The sequence below is a fragment of the Ruditapes philippinarum genome, unplaced genomic scaffold (genome assembly GCF_026571515.1).
Source record: "Ruditapes philippinarum isolate M1 unplaced genomic scaffold, ASM2657151v2 ctg6324_1_1_1_1, whole genome shotgun sequence".
In the NCBI taxonomy this organism is placed as follows: domain Eukaryota; kingdom Metazoa; phylum Mollusca; class Bivalvia; order Venerida; family Veneridae; genus Ruditapes; species Ruditapes philippinarum.
This window is the reverse complement of record NW_026860747.1, coordinates 1-20,048: the sequence shown is the minus strand read 5'-3', so window position 1 is coordinate 20,048 and position 20,048 is coordinate 1. Positions and strand designations below refer to the sequence as shown.

At 31.4% G+C, this 20,048-nt stretch overlaps 1 protein-coding gene across 1 annotated transcript; it reads left to right on the top strand.

Moving 5' to 3' along the window:
• The first annotated feature begins 5,486 nt into the window (after nt 1–5,486).
• On the top strand, nt 5,487–20,042 carry LOC132713260 (uncharacterized). Its single transcript, XM_060695771.1, has 7 exons — nt 5,487–5,519; nt 5,780–5,910; nt 7,586–7,688; nt 8,795–8,887; nt 10,790–10,921; nt 16,849–17,059; nt 18,654–20,042. Exons 1-7 carry the CDS (start codon nt 5,487–5,489, stop codon nt 18,878–18,880), a joined length of 930 nt encoding a protein of 309 aa, XP_060551754.1. The 3' UTR covers nt 18,881–20,042.
• The last annotated feature ends 6 nt before the right edge of the window (nt 20,043–20,048 follow it).

Here is a 20,048-nt window from a genome sequence, read left to right as displayed (position 1 = left end):
TTCCCTCACCATCACAGGGGTCACATGTGGAAAATGCTCCAGGATACAATTCCTGAAATAAATAAAGTAAATATTTAATAAAGTACAGCCATTGAAAGAAGTTAGAAAAACAATTATATAAAATCACCACTGGGTGCTTCCCTCTCCATGTGGTCAGGATCAAAGACTTCAAACTACTTGCCTTACAACATTGTATTTTTGACTCCTGAAGCCAGGATGGGCTTCTTCCCTCTGAGGGAGCTATCCAGCCCAGGATTAAGGAACACCTGTGGTTATACTCAGGACAGTTCAGTATGTGTAGGCAATCAGAATTACATCATTTAATTTCTTTTTTATTAATCAATAAAAAAAACGTTTAACCGTTTCCATAGACAAAAATATCAGTTCACTGTTGATATATATTGTTTAAAAAAATCAGCACTTTTGTGAAAAGAAATACATCTTTTGAGTGATCCAAAACTACTTGAATGACAAGTTGTTTAAGACCTTTGCTTAAAATGAAGGCTTTAATATTTTTAAATGACCTTTTCTGTAGTTACTTTTAAATGTTTGTCTACTGTTTTGAAATAGTGAATTTAATTTTTTTCATGTTGATTTCTATTTTTTCTTCATCAGTACTTTTAGTGTCAGGATTTCAAGAAATCTTTGGTAAGCAGTGTGACAATTCTGCGATGTTAAGAAAAGAAACAATGTCTGTTACTATTATTTTAGATTATGTCATACTGGATGTTACAACCTAAAGCACTCCAAAAATATTGCAAAAAATAACGCTTTTTATAAGGTGATTCCGATTGCCTACACTAATTGTATCTGTCTGCTCAAAGTGACATCTGCATCAATAAAGCTGGAGAGTCATCATGTAACATTAACAGCCTTTCCAACAAAGTATCAATAAAAAAATCAGTTCCAGAAACCTTCATTCATTCAAATTTCAAATTGAAACTTTCAAAAACCTAGTTTTAAAACAAAAACATACTGTAGTATATTCCTTGAAGCCTTTCCTTACAGGTCTACAGTTGGCTTCCTTAATCACTTGACTTTGAAGGTGCCAATGCCAATGACATTCCAGTATATTCCTCTGCTTTATACTATGATAAAACACAGCTGGATAGTTTGGAACAGTCCTGCAAACTTGCTTACAAGCTGACTCTGTAATTAAAAATTTGTAGATTCAAATAATAGATGAAAGATGAAAGTTTATAAATAATGTCATCATAGTTTAATGCACTCATCTTGTTCAATACAATCATATACAAGCATAGCATTTATACTCATAAAATATCCTCTAAACAATTGTATTTAAATAGCTTACATTTAGGTTAAAAATATAAAATAGTTTGTATTTAATACTTATTTGAAAAAAAAACAACAACAGATTTTATGCATAAATGTATCTAAAATTATTTACCTGAACATTTTAACTATCTTGTTTCTTTTGTTTATCTTCCTGTCCCAGGTCATTGATCTTTAGGTTCAATTACAACAGCCAAACATTTCCTGAATCTTGTCACACTTAGATAAATGTTTTCTTTGAAAATTCCAAAATATGCTCCCTAACATTAATAAAACAAGATATCTCCATAATTGCTATAAATAAATCCAGGTTTGCACTATTTCCAACTATAACCACTTGACCCATTAATGTCTGAGATTCAAATTTTTCAACAGTATAACTGAAGGGGCAATCATAATGTGAAACAGGGGTGATCCCAAAATATCAAAGCCTGGTCATCATTTTTTTTTGACATTTATTGAAGGTACAAATATATCAAATGATAAATAAAAGTAAAACTTGAAAATTATAATAAGTTCTTGAAAGAGAATCACAGTTGCAGTGTCATTTTAGACTGTTTTGGATTGTATAAAAACCCAGACTCCCCCTGAATAATCACATGGAACAATCTGGTCTATCCCAGAATGCTCAATGGGAAGATTGATCATGCATAGATAAAGGGAACCACCTGGGGTGCCATTAGTTTTATCTGATCAGTGTGTTATATTCTGTGTGTGAAATCTTAGTGGATGCAGTATTTATTTATCCTAATTATAAGAAATTAACAAGCATACTGGTTATTATATTTCAGACATTCAATTGTACATAATTATATTTAAAGGACAATTAATAACTATTTATGCTTATTGTACACATAATTAATGGCAGAGTAAATTGTAATCTGAATGTATGTCACAGACTTGCTTAGTAGAATATACTATTTTATATGGCATAAAACATATATTAAAGATTAATAGCATTCTTATTTCAGTGTTGCTTACAAGCTGTCAAGAAACCCTAAGTTAAGTCTATATATAGAAAGAAACTGCAGGAAAAATACTGATGTATTTGGAAACTAATAGACATAAACACTGATTGTTTCTTTTTCTATAATTATAAGTTTTGCTCTTTTATCTATTCTTAAAAATGGAGAAGATATCTAGTAACAATAATTATAAATAATAAAAAAAATATGAAAATAAAAAAAATAAAATTTTCAAGTCTTTCTGATCATCAGTTATTTGAATAATCTTTATCTTATTTTGATTAGTTACAATACCTTTATAGCCATTAATAAAAGGTATTTTATGGCAACAAGGAATTTACATTGTATTTAACTTTTCCATGTTTTCACACTTAATTTTTTTAAATTGATTCCTCCCCAAAAAATGGCTTACAAATTTATTGAAAAGGAAGTTGGCCATTGACAATGTCCATACTAAAAATTGATTCCCTGGACCAAATCTCTCCTTTCCATGCTGTTGGACAATTGTTTGCTCTGACCATGGATTAAAAAATATCCATTGGTAATCTACAGTCGGGTTGTTATCTTAGTTTGCTTTAACTGTTGATTATTGCTTTTGATGCCCATTATAAGTTAAATCATGATTATGTCTTAACATTTTCCGAGATGAAATTTAGTTAAGTTCAATTATCCGAGGTCATTTCCAAGCTAAATATTGGCAAAGTGTTTCCAACAAATTTTACGTAAATTTTCTAAGTTCTTTTCCGAGCAAAAAAATGACAAAGTTCTTATTTCCAAGCTTTTTCCGAGCTGATTTTTGGCAGAGTGTTTAATTCCGAGGTAGTTTCCAAGGTTTTCTTTATTTCCAAGGATTTTTATACAAAAACCTTGGATAAAGTTTCCAAGGTTTTAAAAAAAACCTCGGAATTAAAAAAAAACCTTGTAAAACTGGTTTATTTCCAAGGTTTTTGAAGCAGTTTCCATGTTTTTTTTTCATAAACCTCGGAAAATCTACACCCGGGACAGCCATCAAGTTTACTCTCAGTCTACGGTAGAAAATATCACAAATACTGTTAAAAACAGATAAACAAGCGGGCCATGATAACCCTGAAATCGCTCACCTGTATATAGGCCTTTGGGGCGCGGCTAATTTATATCCAGGGGCTTTCTTTTTTAAACCAACTTTGTAGACACCAATTAGAAGATGTTTTATGATAAATATCTTAGCTCTAGCTCTTTTGGGTTTTAAAAGAAGATTTTTTAAGTTGTAACTATTGACATATAAGGAACATCTAAGCTCTAGCTCTATGGGTTATTTTAAAGATTTGTTAAGTTTTTACTATAAACTTGATAGACACTCACCCAAAAATGTTTCATGTTTAATATCTTAGCCTAACCCTTTCATTTAAAAAAAAAAAAGAAGATTTCTTAAGTTGTTACTACATACATATTAGGAAAATCACTGACACCCCAGGTGGGGCTAATTTTGAACCCATGGTTTTTAAGGGTGTAGTACTTAAGTACCAGTACCAGTACTTGCTAAGATTTGCAGTACCAGTACTTGATTTTAGCTTGGTACTGCAGTACCAGTACTTTTTTGGGGGAAGTAATTAAGTACCAGTAGACTACTAATACTTTTATTTATTATATACCTATAAATTTTCTCGCTAAAATACACGCAAATATTGAAGCGCAAATACACTTCAGCGGATAGAAATTTCCGTATTATGTTAGTGACAAATACGGTACCATATATGGAAGTGCCGGACTATTTTTGACGTTGGTCTCGCGAGATATCAATTTTCCACCGCTGCTCGTAGAAAAATACAAAGCACCAGAAAGCTACTACAACATAATATTCCGTATATATTCATCAAAGTTTGAATAAATACACAGTGTCATTCTAAATAATTGCAAACATTATTCAACAAAGAAATAAAATCATTTACTTTAAAGTTGACATTACATTTTTACAAATTAAATGAACGAACCTACTTTTTACAAACAATAATTACAACATATATTCATGTCATATGTTATTGTTTAGTAACCATTCAATTGTAATAAAATGCAATAATCTTACATTTTAAACCCACCAGTCTTTTTGTTGCCTTTCACATTTTCACACCTCTGTTCAATTTATACCAAAGTAAATAACAACTTTTTATGGTGCTAACAATATCACTTGAAATAGGATTATTTAGAATAGAAGTAATTAATTAGTGTTTATTTTGCTTTTTTTTTTACTAGTAAATACAAAGTAATAAGATTGCAATACTTTATTAGTAAAAATAATGACATTTTTATCAAAACCAAAAATACTGCCTTGTAATGCAGTAGCAGTACCACATTTTAAGACAGCAATGCAGTACCAGTACCTGTGTAGTAGCAAAATTTTGTAAGAATAATTCAGTATCAGTACCAGTACTTGCAAAATCGCTGCAGTACATACTGCAGTACCAGTACCAGTAATGCAGCTCTGACCATGAGTCTTTCAAGGATGGACATAACAAGGAGACACACACACACACCTGAACTACTCATCAATTGCAACTGAAAATGCAACTGAAATACCACTTTAAATATCTTCTTTTTTCATTTCATTTCAAATTGAAAAAGTAGGGATAATAGGGCTATTTCAGAAAAAAGTAGGGCAAAGTAGGGATCAAAAGAAAAAAGTAGGAAAAAGTAGGAAAAATAGGAAAAGTAGGGACCAGTAGAAAGCCTGTAATGCGCATCCAAACGACAAACAGTGATGTTATCAAGCAATAAGATCACCGATTTGGATATATTATTTCGATTCTAACACGTCATCAAGAAGTAAATGCTGCCGTACATAATAATGAGCTAAACTGCGCCCGATTTGTTTCCGTACTTATTGGCAGCGCGTTATATTTTTAGTGGTTACGTCACGTGTATAATGATTAGGTCACATGTCTAAATATAGAAGGTAAAACAGTGATTTTATAGCATAATAAAACACACTTTCGGTTCCTCTATGTTCAATAGGGAAAAATGCGGGTCGTGTTAGAATACACATATAATTTTTGGGCGTTTATTTAAATTCATTTAAATTTCTGAAATTCAATTCTAAGGAAAATGGCCCGAACTAAAATAATGTATGAAAATTAACAAAGGGCTGTAACTCAAAAGCACTTCACTCCAAGTCATTATAAGAAGCATGCATACCAAGTTTGAAGTCAATCTCAATAATAATGACTGACTTATGCTCCGGAAAAGCTTAAGGGGATGCCGACAACGACGCTAACACTGCCAACAAAAGTAACCACTATTTAGCTCCTTTCTCGTTGCGACAAAAAAACATAAATTTGATGTGACATAAATAAGGTACAGTAGATAAATAAAAAAATCAACAAAATTCAATAAATTGTTTCAGCTTTGAAATCTTGAATATTCCTTAGTGGAGACTGCACAAGGGTAAAAAAAAAATTCCAATTTATTATTTTTGTGAAAGACAAAATTATTTGACAACATCATTGGACAAAGTCGTACTAGTACTTGACACTTCAAATTTTTTACAGAAAAAAAGTGAAATATCAGAATATGATTTCAACGAATCTACCAAGGAAGTTATAGGCGGAATTCATATCATAAAAGCTATAAAAGAATTGGTGACAGAAAGTGAGGATGACAGTTGTATGACATGTGTACAGTATGTATTATGCATCACTTCAATTGGCCTTAATCAAAAATTAAAATAAAATATTAAAGATTGTAGGCAAAAAGTAGGAACTATGATTTTCAGTAAAAGTAGATTAATGGAAACTACATGTACTTTACATGAACCGTAAGTAATGTACTTTTTATGTCAAAAAATGATTAAATTAATCTGCTACATTTTAACTTGACATCTTGTGCACAATAGCAAGTTTGCTCGTCAAGAAAAAAATTCCATCCTTTGTAAAGTTGCATAATTGGAAGTTTCCTATGTGTTTATTTACCTGTATTATCGCAAATCGTATAGTAGACGATCAGTTTCATGTTGTCACCAGTAGGAACACAAGGGAAAGAAACCACTAGTGAAGTTTATTAAATATAATATTTCAATGTAGCCGGACTTTATCTAAATGCGGATAAAACGAAAATCATAACTAAATGGAATAACAGGCAGAACTAAATGTCGTCATACGTAAATTTTGCTTGTTTAGGAAAGGGAAGTCAATGTCAACATACATCATGTTAAAAATTTAACCAAATTAGATAAATTCAACAGAAAAATATATATCAAAATTTATGATCAGTAAAAATTGTGATTTTTGTCAATTTTGAGATGTTCCTTTGTTTCCATAGTAACAGAAAATTAAAGCCTGAGCATGGTGTTGCAAAGGCAATTGTCCAGTCAACATTTGTGCCAAATTTATTTAGTATTGAAGCAGTCTTTATAGTACTGTGGCAATTTGAACTTGTAACGGGAGAGTTTTCAATGAAAACGGCCATTTTTCAAAAATTGCTCATGAACTTAATTGGTTAGAGAACAAAGGTAAATTCAGCAGACCAACTTGAAAAACATGATATGATGTGTAAAGACAGTCATGTCCTGTCCATATCTTTGTAATTGACAAACAGATTTGTAATTAATTGGCTAAACACAATTTGTTACAAGTGAGAGCATGTGTAAAAATTAAAGCTCAACTATGACTATAAGATATATTTTCTAAAATTGGCTTATTCACTCATCAAATCTGTTATTCATGAATGTATTTCAATATAATTTTGTATACTTTTGAGACACATAAGAAAAAATGGTCTCCAAAACAGATAGAAAGATGAAGGTTTTAGAAGACATTTGACTTTGATTAAAAAAACGCTACATGGTTTTTGATGGAAAAATTTTAAAATGATCCAGGCTATTTATAATGTTGTTAAATGATGTATTTAGTACTGCAACACATTCAGACTTTTCCCGTACCTAACGAATGTAAACAAGAGAAAAGGAGAAGTCTTTTGAACGCACTTTTTTGTAATTAATATCAAGCTTTCACAAGGTCATATTTTTTTTCGATACTGATGGTAATATGTATCATTACTCTACTTTGGTAAATATTTATCATTTGACAGTTAAAAAGTGCTTGTAAATCGGAATTTACACCGCGTAAAATCGAACCGTACGCGCATCATCTCAGCGCATGTTGTTCACAACATTGGGTACCCAACGGGGAAATTTAGTGTGTATATTACCCGTCTGGCTCGGTTATATCAATTTCTTTCGGGTGATCAATATCCAACCAAAAAGGCGGAAAAAAATCTGGAAGGGTAATAAAACTTTTTTTTCATATTCATGTTCTGATCTAATTTCAATATTCAATATCATGTTATAAAAATTTCAGAAAAATTGATGTTGATGTATTTATCAATTTGACAAATGAAGAGGCGGTAGAAATTGGGGCAATACACAACAGCCGTCAAAAACAGAAAAAACTGAACTTCCAGGTAGGTGATTTTCATATTTTCAAATTTAATGATTTATCTTGTAAAATGAAATTACCAACATTGTTATGAAGCTTTGCTATTTTTTCAAGTATGTCATATCATATTAAAATTTGAAGAAAAAAAAAGAGTCTTAAATGAATATGCCCCAAAAACGCTTCACAGGCTTTAACATTTAATGTACTTTTAAAATTTCCTAACAGCTAATTATTGTCAAATTATATTCCATTATCTTGTATTCTTTTTCAGTTGTATTATTTTCTTTGTGGATAAGTGGATGGGGGAGTGAATAATTAATGTAATATAAATACAGTGATAAAGTCTATTTTGAAACAAAAATCCAATTTTACAAACACTCTTCTGGTCTCATTCATTATATACAATTTTGAGGTTTTGACATATGGGGTTAAGTCCTACATTATGTTTGTTCATACAAAATGATTAATATAGAAAATTGACATTAAGAATGTAAGCAGTGATAAGAATATTTCACAAGAAAGACCAAACCACAATTAAGCAGCACATTGTTGACCTCAATAAAGGATTTGTACTGTATATCTGTAATACAAAAGTTAAACTGTATCATGCAAAGTTGCATCCTTTGAAATAATAATAGCTTCCTGTTTATCCGAAAAAATCGAAAGTCAATTGTCAATGAAATTGTTATCATAATTATTGACCAAATTTAATCTGTAATTAATTACAATTGGGCAAGTTCATCAATTACATGATGATTTTAGTGTAATCATGCAACATGTTAACATTTTAATAGATTCTGTGATGCTCCAAAAAAGCATATAAAATTCATGTCAGCCATTTATGAAGAAGTTAAAATTTAATCACGTCTGAGGGATATGTTTAAAAGCAAAAAACTAAACTTTGAATAACCAAAGGTTTAAACGTTGGATAGTCTGTTGATTTTTTAAAGTGGCTTCTGAATATGTTTTATTTATACCACAAGTTTGTTGTATAGTTTGCCTTGTTTTCATCTTTATAAAATACTTTAGGATCACATGTCATACATGATGTTGACTAAGAATATTACTTGTCATTATGATGCACTTCTCTGAGTAGACAAAGAAAACCACATGCTGTTGTACATTTTTTAGGATAAAGTGACAATGTGCAGAAAAGTGCACAATGAAAACAGTGAGGACTGGAAGAAAAAAGCAGTTTGCTTGCTGAAATGTGTTTCATATGAGGTATACATTCATTTGTATTGAATATTTCAAGCTAATTTTGTAAATTAATTACAGTTCAAAATTTTATGACATTTCAACATTAATTGTAGGCAGGCTGAGAAGTTTTGTAAAAAAAATTAAACATTCAAGCTATGTTCCAGTGATAATATAACAAATACATAATTATATTCTTTACATGATGTTAGGTTGCTTACATAACTATATTTGGTTTAATAATATTTTATTGTTATATTGTATATTTTGTACTGTACATAAACATAATGTACACGCCTAAGAATAATACAGGAATTTCTTGAAATTTTGATTTTTATACACCAGTTAGAAAAATTGGTCATATTATAGTTCCTCTCTTGGCGGGCGGTTGGTGTCACGCATTGAGGAATTTTAATGAAAGTATATAGGTCAAAGGTCAAGGTCACACTTAGAGGTCATTGAAAACCGCATGTCTGGAGCCAAACTTCTACATGCATAGAGGGATTTCATTATAACTTGGGACAAATGTTTCCGATGGTGAGGTAGAGTGTCAAATGAAAAAAAATTAGGTCACCGCTGCCGAGGACAAGGTCACACATAGTCAAAGTTCAGATAAAAATAAGAAAATGTGTATTCGGATGTTTAGGTCAACATTTATAAAGGGATTGAAACACTTGTAATGGTCATTGATATGACCACTATAATGTGAAGCTAGGTATTGAACAACTAATCCAGGACCCTAAAACCAAAGTCATGGTCACAAAGAGAGGTAAGTTTGTGTCCGGGAAGGATCAATGAGCATTTATTGATGGATAGTAACACATGCGATAAATATCATAACTAAAAGTGTGACACATGTAATAATTAAGAAATAACATCGGCCAGAGAGGTGTATATCGGCTATTGAACACCGGTTTGGAGTTTTGATGCGCAGGAATTGACCACGAAGGCCGTAGGCCCGAGTGGTTAATTTTGTCGCATCAAAACGACAAAACCGGTGTTAAATAGCCGATATACACCTCTCAGGCCGATGTTATTTCGATTCTAACACGATAAAATAAAGAAAATCACTTATGTTATTTTTCAAGCGGAAATAACTTCCGGTGCCTATTTTCGTCTAACGCTGTTCTATTTTCGCATCCTACTGTTGCGAAGATATAGAAATTATTAAACAAAAGAAATAATAAGAAAAAAACGTTATTCTATCAATTTTTCAACAATAAAAACTAAAGTCGTATTGTGTTTACATCAGGGACCCATTTATCATTCTTGTATTTATGAAATAACTTCAGCTTGTTTATGAATGAGTTGTTTACTTACGATGACGTCATTACGTTGCTTACGGATTGGCGCCGTTTTGTCAAAAATTTTATTAACAGATATGGATCTAATATGTGGCGTTAGTGTATGTGAGATATTATTTTGGTATTGTATGAAAAGAAAACATTATACGAACTGAAAATATAATTAAAAATGCTTTTTATTGTTGCTTTAAAATTCTTTGTAAAACTTACAATCGAGGGTGAAAACATAACAGCGCATGTACAAGTAGTCCCTAACCGGTGTTTATTGCCAGTTTAACACCAGTTTTTTTCCTTCTTTATCTATAGTGGCAAAATCACGTGAGTGTTAGAATGTGTTATAACATGTGTAATTATTGAACGTCACCTGTTATTTTATTACATATTGACATATTCATGGTCCTATATTCAGCAGGGAAAAATGCAGGTCATCAAAAGGTTTGCCAAGTATTGTTCTTCATGTAAATTAATTCCTTTGTGTCTGCTTGCTAAAAAATCAGTAACCATGTCTACCATTGTCATGAGTGTGGGTTGCTGTAGAACTTTTTTTAATACTTTAAAATTCCTATTATGTTTAATTCAATTGCTTATTTCTGAAATAAAATAAGAAAAATCACTTTTATTTCAGAAGGCCACTCCTCAGTCATGTTGTACAGTCCTGTCTGTGGCAGGGTATAGTGAAGCGGAATATGAGGCAACGCAGGCCTTATTCCGACATTTTGATGATGAGGGAGGAAATAGCAGGAGTTTTCCTCAAAATGTAAGGATATTATTAATAATTTGTGCTTTGACTTTAATTATCCTATTTAAATTTAGAATTTACAAAATAGATAGGTTAACATCTAGTAACATGAATTCACTTGTTCTTAAATGAATGTACAGATGACAGATTAATTAAATAATAAATAAACTACAAATATGGTGAAATATAGAATTCTAACGGTCTTTGTTTACATTTGTAAAAATCTTCAAGAGTTTTCTTTATAACTGCTAGATGTTACATCATGTCTTTGTTGTCATATGTTTGATGTTCAGATAGGAATATTTGTGCCGAGGGCAATAACCATGCTTGCCAATTTGCTGTTTCCCGAGGGACTAATAAGCCAATCCGAAACACAGAATTATGTCAGATATTTTTTCTAGCATACATTAATCTGGCATATTATTTCATAGTTAAAGTGGTTAACCTAAATAATGTATTTGCAACTGGAAATTAATGTCATTTCATTGATAATTATTTTCTATAGCTTATGAATTTACGACTTTAATAACAACAATAGCAAGTAATCTGGCATGGGGCCTAGTGAAATTTACATTATGGGTTAAACTCACATAAACAGCTGTCTGCTTTGCTTTGCATTGCACGAATAAATTATGGGCCATAAGTTTCGTTTCGTTTCGACGGTATCGTTTTGGTTCTTAGCAATCGTGTAAACGTTTACAAAAAATTGTAAACGTGGGACCCTTACTTGTGACCTTGACCCAACTGACCCCTTACTCTATCCAAAGTAAGAATAACATGCAAGTTATTTTCCTACCAAATATGAAATATATGTGTAAATAAATAAAGGCTGTATGGGCAAAAGTGTAAAAATCAATTTTTAGCACTAGTAACCTTGACACACTAATTCCTAACTAAATCAAAAGAATACCATGCAAGTTATCTTCCAATCTAATATGAAATACACTTGTCAATAAATAAAGCCTGTATGGGCAAAAATGTAAAAATCTATTTTTAGCACAAGTGACCTTGCCCGAATGATCCATACCCCTATCAAAAGGAAGAATCCCGGGTGTAGATTTTCCAGGGTAAGCCTGGAAGAGAGGCTGGTAAACCCTGGAAAACTATGGAAAAGCATGGAATTTCATGGAAATTCATGGAAAATTGGTATTTTTTCCATGCTATGTGGACTTTTTTTGTCCAGCCATTTCCAGCATTGCTGGAATAGGCTGGAAATTGGCTGGACATTTGTGGTAAAAGCCTGGAAAACCATGGACTTTACTTCCATGTAGCATGGAAAGTGAAACTTAGATTTTTTTTGATGCTGGAAATGTGTTAAACTTTCTCTAAGTATGCTGGAAAAAACTTGTAAAATTTACAACAAGAAATCTTACTTTATATATTCAGCACAATATTGTAAATTTACGAAGAAAATATACAATCATCATTTATTTTAATGCAAGTTACTGTAAATGATTTGAAATTTGACACTTAATACTTTTTATGTAGTTGAAAAAAGGTGTCTCAGAAAAAATGTCTATGCTAAAGACATAAATGAATTGATTGTTCAAAATACATATTATTATTTAAATAAATCTACATGAAGTTATGTACAATGAAATAATATCCATTTAATTACAGGCTTTAAGTTTAACTATAAATTAATTAAAGTCTGTGATTAAATCATTCAGACACTATAATAATCAAGATGGGATTGCATTGCTTGCCATTTTTAAATTGTAAGAATTCATGTTTTTGGATAACAATAAATAAATAAATAAACAAAACAAAACAGTGCATGAAAGAATCTCATATATATTCTATATTAAATTGACCAATATTTAGGAAAATAAATACTACATCCACTGAGATTTTACGCTACACAGATCAGAGCTCTGATAAAACTCATTGACCAGCATTTTCTCACCATCTGTGCATGACTAATTTACTCCACTGGTCATTTCAGATCAGACTGTTCCATGTGATTATTTTGGGGAGAGATAACATTATAAATTTCATATGAAGAATGTGTCTAGAAGGACATTGCAATCTTTTTTGTACAAAAATTTGTAATGATCTTTAAAATCTATATATCAATTAGCTATTTCATATTTTCTTTCACGCTCAAAGAATATAAGTTAAAATGATGAGCAGATTAACCCTGCTTTACATAATGATAGACCTGTCCTGAGTAACTGTTGTAAATTTTGAATTCTAAGATATCTGAGTCAGCAAAGAGTGCATTGAAATTACAGAGGATGTACTTGATATTTTAGCAGTTTTGGAGATATTGTTTTGTTTAAGACTTTAAAGTGTTTAAGTATTGGTATGATAACAATAAGAATCACCTGGGAAAAGGAGATATACAACAGAATCAGGTATTTATAAACCTTAAGTTACATCAATGCAGAAACAGGTTATATATCAAACTATCAACATTTGTAACAAGAGATCAAGGTTGTTTTTATATTTTCAACTTCATGCATTTGTTTTTTCTGATAATTGTTTCTAATCTATACATGTATAATCTTTAAGATATAAATTATTCAATGATTTCTTTATAATGTATATTGTTAAAATGACAATTGTTAGTAGATCTTTTTCATTTCCTACAAATAAAACAAATTAAATCAATTTGATTAAATAGGACTAAATGGTACAATCAGTAGTTTTGTACAGCTGAACAGGGTCATCATAATCATTTGTTATTTACATGTATGTGTTGTGTTTTCAATGGAACAATCTAAAATTACATTTTACATTATACAATTACATAACTTGCAGGCTGGGACATAAGTGCTGACTGTGAGAATTACCAACAGTGTTTAATAATGATGTGCAGTATTAATCCTGAAAAGGTATATTTTTAAATCTCAATATGTGTACTTTTTTATTCCATGTCTTTTCTTGAAAAAATACATACTGGGTGATAAATATTGTCACAAATTTACTTAATTCTTATACATGTACAGAGAAATTCTTAAACACTTGTGCACTTTGAAATAAGATATACTGCATTGCTTTAGTATTTTTGAATATGCATAAGCATAGTTAATATTTAATAGTTAATACATTTGAAACATTAGATTTGATGTTATTAAAAGATACCAAATATAACTGCAAAATATTTATATGCAATAAAACATAAGTCATTACCACATCTGTTGTTAAATTTATTATTAATTTTATCTTTAAAGGTGAGCACAACCACAAGAAGTTTTAGGAAACATAGGTAGAGGACTGAAAATGGACATCAATAAAAGAAACAGTAATTTAAATAATCAGAAACACTTGAAACAAATCTAAGATTAAAACAGTTTATCATTGACAGATTAAGAGCAAAATAATTGCTAAAATTTATAAGACAACCAGAACCTAGCTAGCAAACCTGCAGCTAGAAAAATAACTGTTTGTGCTATAGTGAATGTAGGATGTTCTATTCTGTATTTGGACTAAAGGATATGTATTAAATTTTGTGAAAGAAATATGTGATCATGTTAAACTAATAAAAATTCCACCCCAAACATTCCTGTGCTGAATTTCTTCAGAGAATTTTAAATTTTAAGAACATTCAGGGATGCTGGAATTAGGCTGGATTTTTTTCCATGTTATTCCATCAAGGCTGGACTATTTACCATGGTAAAAAGTCCAGCCTCTATGGTTGGCAGACACATGGAATACCCTGGAAAAAAATCCATACTTTTGTTCCAATACTCCATGTACATGGAAAAGCATGGAATAAAGTCCATGCTTTTCCATGGAAAACATGGAAAATGTTCCATGCAGCATGGAAAATGTTCCATGTTTTTTCCCTGTTTTTCCAGCCAATTTTTCTCAGCTTCAGGCTGGAAAAGGCTGGAAAATTTTGTTCCAATACTCCAGCCTCTTATTTTCCATGGAAATCCCTGGAAAAGCATGGACTTTTTACACCCGGGATACCATGCAAGTTATCTTCCTACCAAATATGAAATATATCTGTCAATAAATAGGGGCTGTATGAGCAAAAGTTTAAAAATCTATTTTTAGCACTGGTGACCTTGACCTAACTGACCACTAACTAAATCAAATTTTATGTTCCATTCATTTGTAAATGACATATGTCTATAGAATATGGTTAATACACCTGTATAAATGTAAAAATCTATTTTTAACATTGGTGACATTGACCTTGACCCAAATGACCCGTTACTATTCCCAAAGATGGAGACCCCCCTTGGCATGTTTGTATTAACAAGAGCGATCAGTGATCACATGTATTTCCTCATGATGGCCAATTAATGTTGGGACAAGTTTTGTAACAGACAGACCGACAGACAGACATTGCACAAATAGATTTGGTACTGATCATTCAAACCTATAAAGTTTGGATGAAATAATTGCACCAGTAGTTTATGAGGAGTAGTCCGTACAAGCTTTTGTGTATCTGGCAACTAACAGAAAAAAACACGTTTTTATCAAAGGGCCATTACTCTGCTAAAAATCATTCAACCCGAAAATCCGTGCAATATGCGGAAGGACTTGAGCTTCAGATTAATCCTTTAAAGTTTCTTTGAAATTGCATTGGTGGTATAAGAGAAGTAGGCCGGACACACGTTAAAAATAAAAATTATTAAATGGCCATAACTCTGACAAAAAAATCATTGAACTGGAAAATGCTGACAATATGCACAACAAGACTCGGAACTGATCATTCCTGAAAAGTTTGGATGAAATTGCACCAGTAGTTTATGAGGAGTAGTCCGGACAAGCTTTTGTGTATATCTGGCAACACACAGGAAAAAAACACCTTTTTATCAAAGGGCCATAAACTCGGCCAAAAATCATTCAAACGGAAAACCCGTGCAATATGCGCAAGGACTTGAGATACAGATCAATCCTCTAAAGTTTCATTGAATTGCATTAGTGGTATAAGAGAAGTAGTCCGGACAAACTTTAAAAATAAAAATTATAAAAGGGCCATAACTCTGACAAAAAAAAATTGAACGGGGAAAATGTTGACTATATGCAAAATTAGACTTGGTACTGATCATTCCTGTAAAGTTTGGATGAAATTGCACCAGTTGTTTATGCGGAGTAGTCCGGACAGAAGGACAGACAGACAGACGGACATACAGACAACGGAGAAGTGATCCCTATATGTCGCCACTACTCCGTAGAGGCGACACAAAATTGAAAAGACATCAACCAAAAAATAATGTAAGAGCAAAAATTTTTAATTTATTTTGTAAACCAGTGATCTTGACCTAGACTCTAGAGACCACTTACTCAACAAAAAATTAGAGGACCATTAAAGGTATCCGCCTAACAAATATTCAAGATATCATTAAATAAATTTAGCAATTAAGAGAAATTTACGAAAAATCCAACTAGCCAGAATATGCCCAGGGGCATAAAAATATTGATAAATGAAACATTGGTTAGTAGACAATACCTATTTTTTTTTGCTTTTAGATTAAACTGATCCTGAGGGGTGGGTGATAAAGGGGAGGGTAAAGAGCTGTTTGGCAGTAAAAACTTAAAACAGGAGCAATGCATAGCCCTAATCAAATGAAAAAAAGGGCTTAGCCTAGCACTTATCAAGTTGTCTCATAATATAATAAATTCCATAAATATCATGCTACAGAAAATTAAAGAAATGCTTCAGAAAAAAAGATTAAATTAAGTCAAAATCATATTTTGCAGGACAGCAAAAAACTTTCAGAAAATAATTAACAAAATTCAAATGGTGGTCATGGTTAATTATATGACAATGTCTTATTACAGTCACTTTGGTTGCTTGTGCTTCTTGGTTGAATACTGACAGCTATTTATAAATAGAAAAATTGAATGAATGGAAAAAAAAAATTTAAAGTTGAGAAAAATTAGGTACATTTCAAATTTCATTCCTTTTTAGAAATGCATAGAATGATGTTAATGCGAAAATACTGCACTTTCAAAAAGATGTTATAGAAATGTTTATCTTACAGCTCTTCAGGGAGCTCCAAGGAGTAGAAAACAAAATAAAATACCTCAGACAGGCATATGGCACCAATGGCCTCAAAGAGGCCAGAAGGTGCCGTACGGAGAAGGTTGGGCAGCTGTACAAGAACTTTTTCTGTACAGCTGTCCAGGAAGATTCATGGGAGTTGGCCCAGAAGGAGTATCCAGAGGGCTGCAAGCAAGTAGAGAGGATTGCGGGTATTACTATTATGTTATTCAGATTTTACTACTCAAATTTTGAATTGTCAAATAAATTAAATGCAGATTATCATTAACAGATTTTTCATTAAAAAATTCAAATACCTTTCTTTGGTTTAACAAGAACAACAGCCCTGCAGGGGGACAATTTCATTAAAATTAAAAAACAATATTGTACAAGAACCATTTCAACATGGCAATCCCCCACCGAATGTGTTTGCTCATTGGAAGAATGTATATGTAGTAGAGCAGAATAATTACATTTTAAGAGGTCTTTTGGTAATGAAAACTGATGGCTATAGTGATTACAGATTTGAAACCTATGTGAATACTGATGGCTGAAAATAACAAAGGGCAATAACTTAATAATAATGCAGGGTAGGTTATCATTCTTGTGTGCTGCATCCCTCCTCAGTAAAATCGATCCACCTATGAAGTTTCAAGTTGATACCTCAAATACTTTTTGAGAAAAATATTGAATTGAAAAATTAAGTATGAAAAATAACAAATGGCAATAACTCAAAAATTATAAAAGGTAGAGTTATCATTCTTGTGCACTGCACACCTCCTGAGTGAGATCTATGCACCTATGAAGTTTCATAATGATATCTCAAAGGCCTTTTGAGTTATGCTCTGGACAAAAATTAATTTTGAAAAATAAAAAAAGGGCAATAACTATACAATTATGCAGGGTAGAGTTATCGTTCTTGTGCACTGCACTCTTCCTCAATGAGATTCATCCACCTATGAAGTTTTAAGTTGATACCTCAAATACTTTTTGAGATAAGCTCCGGACAAAATAGCATGAAAAATAACAAAGGGCAATAACTCAAAAATTGTACAGGGATGAGTTATCATTCTTGTGCACAGCATTCCTCCTCAATAAAATCTATCCACCTATGACATTTCATGTTGACATCTCAAACACTTTTGAGTTATGCCCCACTCGGGTGAAAAATTAAATATGAAAAATAACAAAGGGCATTAACTCAATAATTATGAAAGGTAGAGTTATCATTCTTGTGCACTGCACACCTCCTGAGTGGGATCTATGCACCTATGAAGTTTCATGTTGATATCTCATAGGCTTTTGGAGTTATGCTCTAGACAAAAATCAATTTTGAAAAATAACAAAGGGCAATAACTCAAAAATTATGCAGGGTAGAGTTATCAGTCTTGTGCACTGCAATCCTCAATGAGGTCTATCCACCTATGAAGTTTCAAGTTGATAACTGAAATACTTTTAGAGATATGCTCCGGACAAAAATGTCGGACGGAAGGTCAGACGGACGGAGACTATTTCTATATCCCACGCCGAAAATTTTCGGCGGGGGATAAAAATAGATGATATAAACGTTTTTAAAAAAATCTTTAAGAAAAACATAAATAGAAAAGTTGTTTTTTTTAATAATAATATATAACTGCACTTGACAACCCTATCTGTGAAAAATTGTCTACCTTACTAGTGAAAATATTGAATCTGGTGTTCACTGAGTGAGACAAATTTCAATTTTACTTACAAAAATAACAAATATTTTCCATATTTTTTTGCGAAAGCATGTTATCAGATCACATTAACTTTATTCTTTTGCAGAAAGTGAGAATGGGAAGATAAGGAAGTATATTCCAACGGAGCTGATAGAGCTGGCAGAGAAATGTAACAATTTCGAGAGTATTGAAGATTGTGTACAAATAAATATTGTAATTGAAAAAAACGGAAAAAAATTTGAAAATTCAAAAATAAAGGAAATAATTTCGAAGTATCAAAAAAAAATTTTAAAGGAGATACAAGAAACAAAGGACCATGAAAATGAACAGTAATAGGTATAAATGTTTTTTTAATATTGTAACATTTGTGCACAGCATATTTAAAAAAAAAAAAAACTAATATCTGTCAGGGCCTGAGTAGTGTTCGTTCCAGATGGAACCGATCTCCCTCGGGTTGGGATTTGAACATTTTGTGTTAATATCAGGGTTGTAAATTTTTAAAATTTTATAAGCATAAATTTATAAAGGTTCTTCTATTAATAGAGGATTAATTTTCATTAAGTGGTATGAAAATAATTTTTTTACAAGTGGCAAAAGCCACAAGTGAAATATGATAATTTTCATACGACAAGATGAAATTAAATCCTGTCTTAATATAAAAAACTTGAATTATGTTATATTATCTCTTTTTTAACCATTTGCACAGGATAAATTTATTTGTTATATTAAATTGATATATCGATATGAGCGGTGTTTATAGGCTATTTACCAGTTTGGAGTTTTGATGCGTATGAATTGACCATGAAGGCCACAACTAAATATTCTGGTTGGTACTACATCTTAAAATATTGGTACTACATCTTAAAATATATACTGTGTGTGCACAAGTGTTACAAATAAAAAAAATATATATACCTATTTTGTTATGCACCTGGCAGTCTGTCTATCTGTCTGTCCTTAATTTCTTTTCTGCTGATTGCTTGAAATGATAACCATTAAAGGGGTGTTTAGAGCATGAAAGACCTTTCATCAAGTCTATGTGAAGTTCAGAATAAGTCAAATATGTATGAATTTCAACTCTTTGGGTCCACTCCTTATCTTAGCCTAAATGAATATTGGTTTGTTTAACTTGTAAAATGGAAATATATTTCACTGAGTGAAGAACAGTTGGATATTTTAATGAGTGGCATATCTGATCTGATGTTCTAGAAAGAATTATATTTAAATCTAACATCAAAAAAACAAACAAATTCTATATTTATTTAATGCATCTTTAGTGATTTTATGTCATATTTAATTGTTTTGTTGCATTCAAATCATGACAACACCATACCAATTTTGAATTTAATTTCGAATTTTTACGTCACTTGTGTAATGATTACTTCACATGTATAAATATAGAATGTCAAACAGTGACTCTATTGCATAATAACACACACTTTAGGTTCTTGTATGTTCAATAGGGAAAAATGCGGGTCGTGTTAGAATTGATAATTTCACA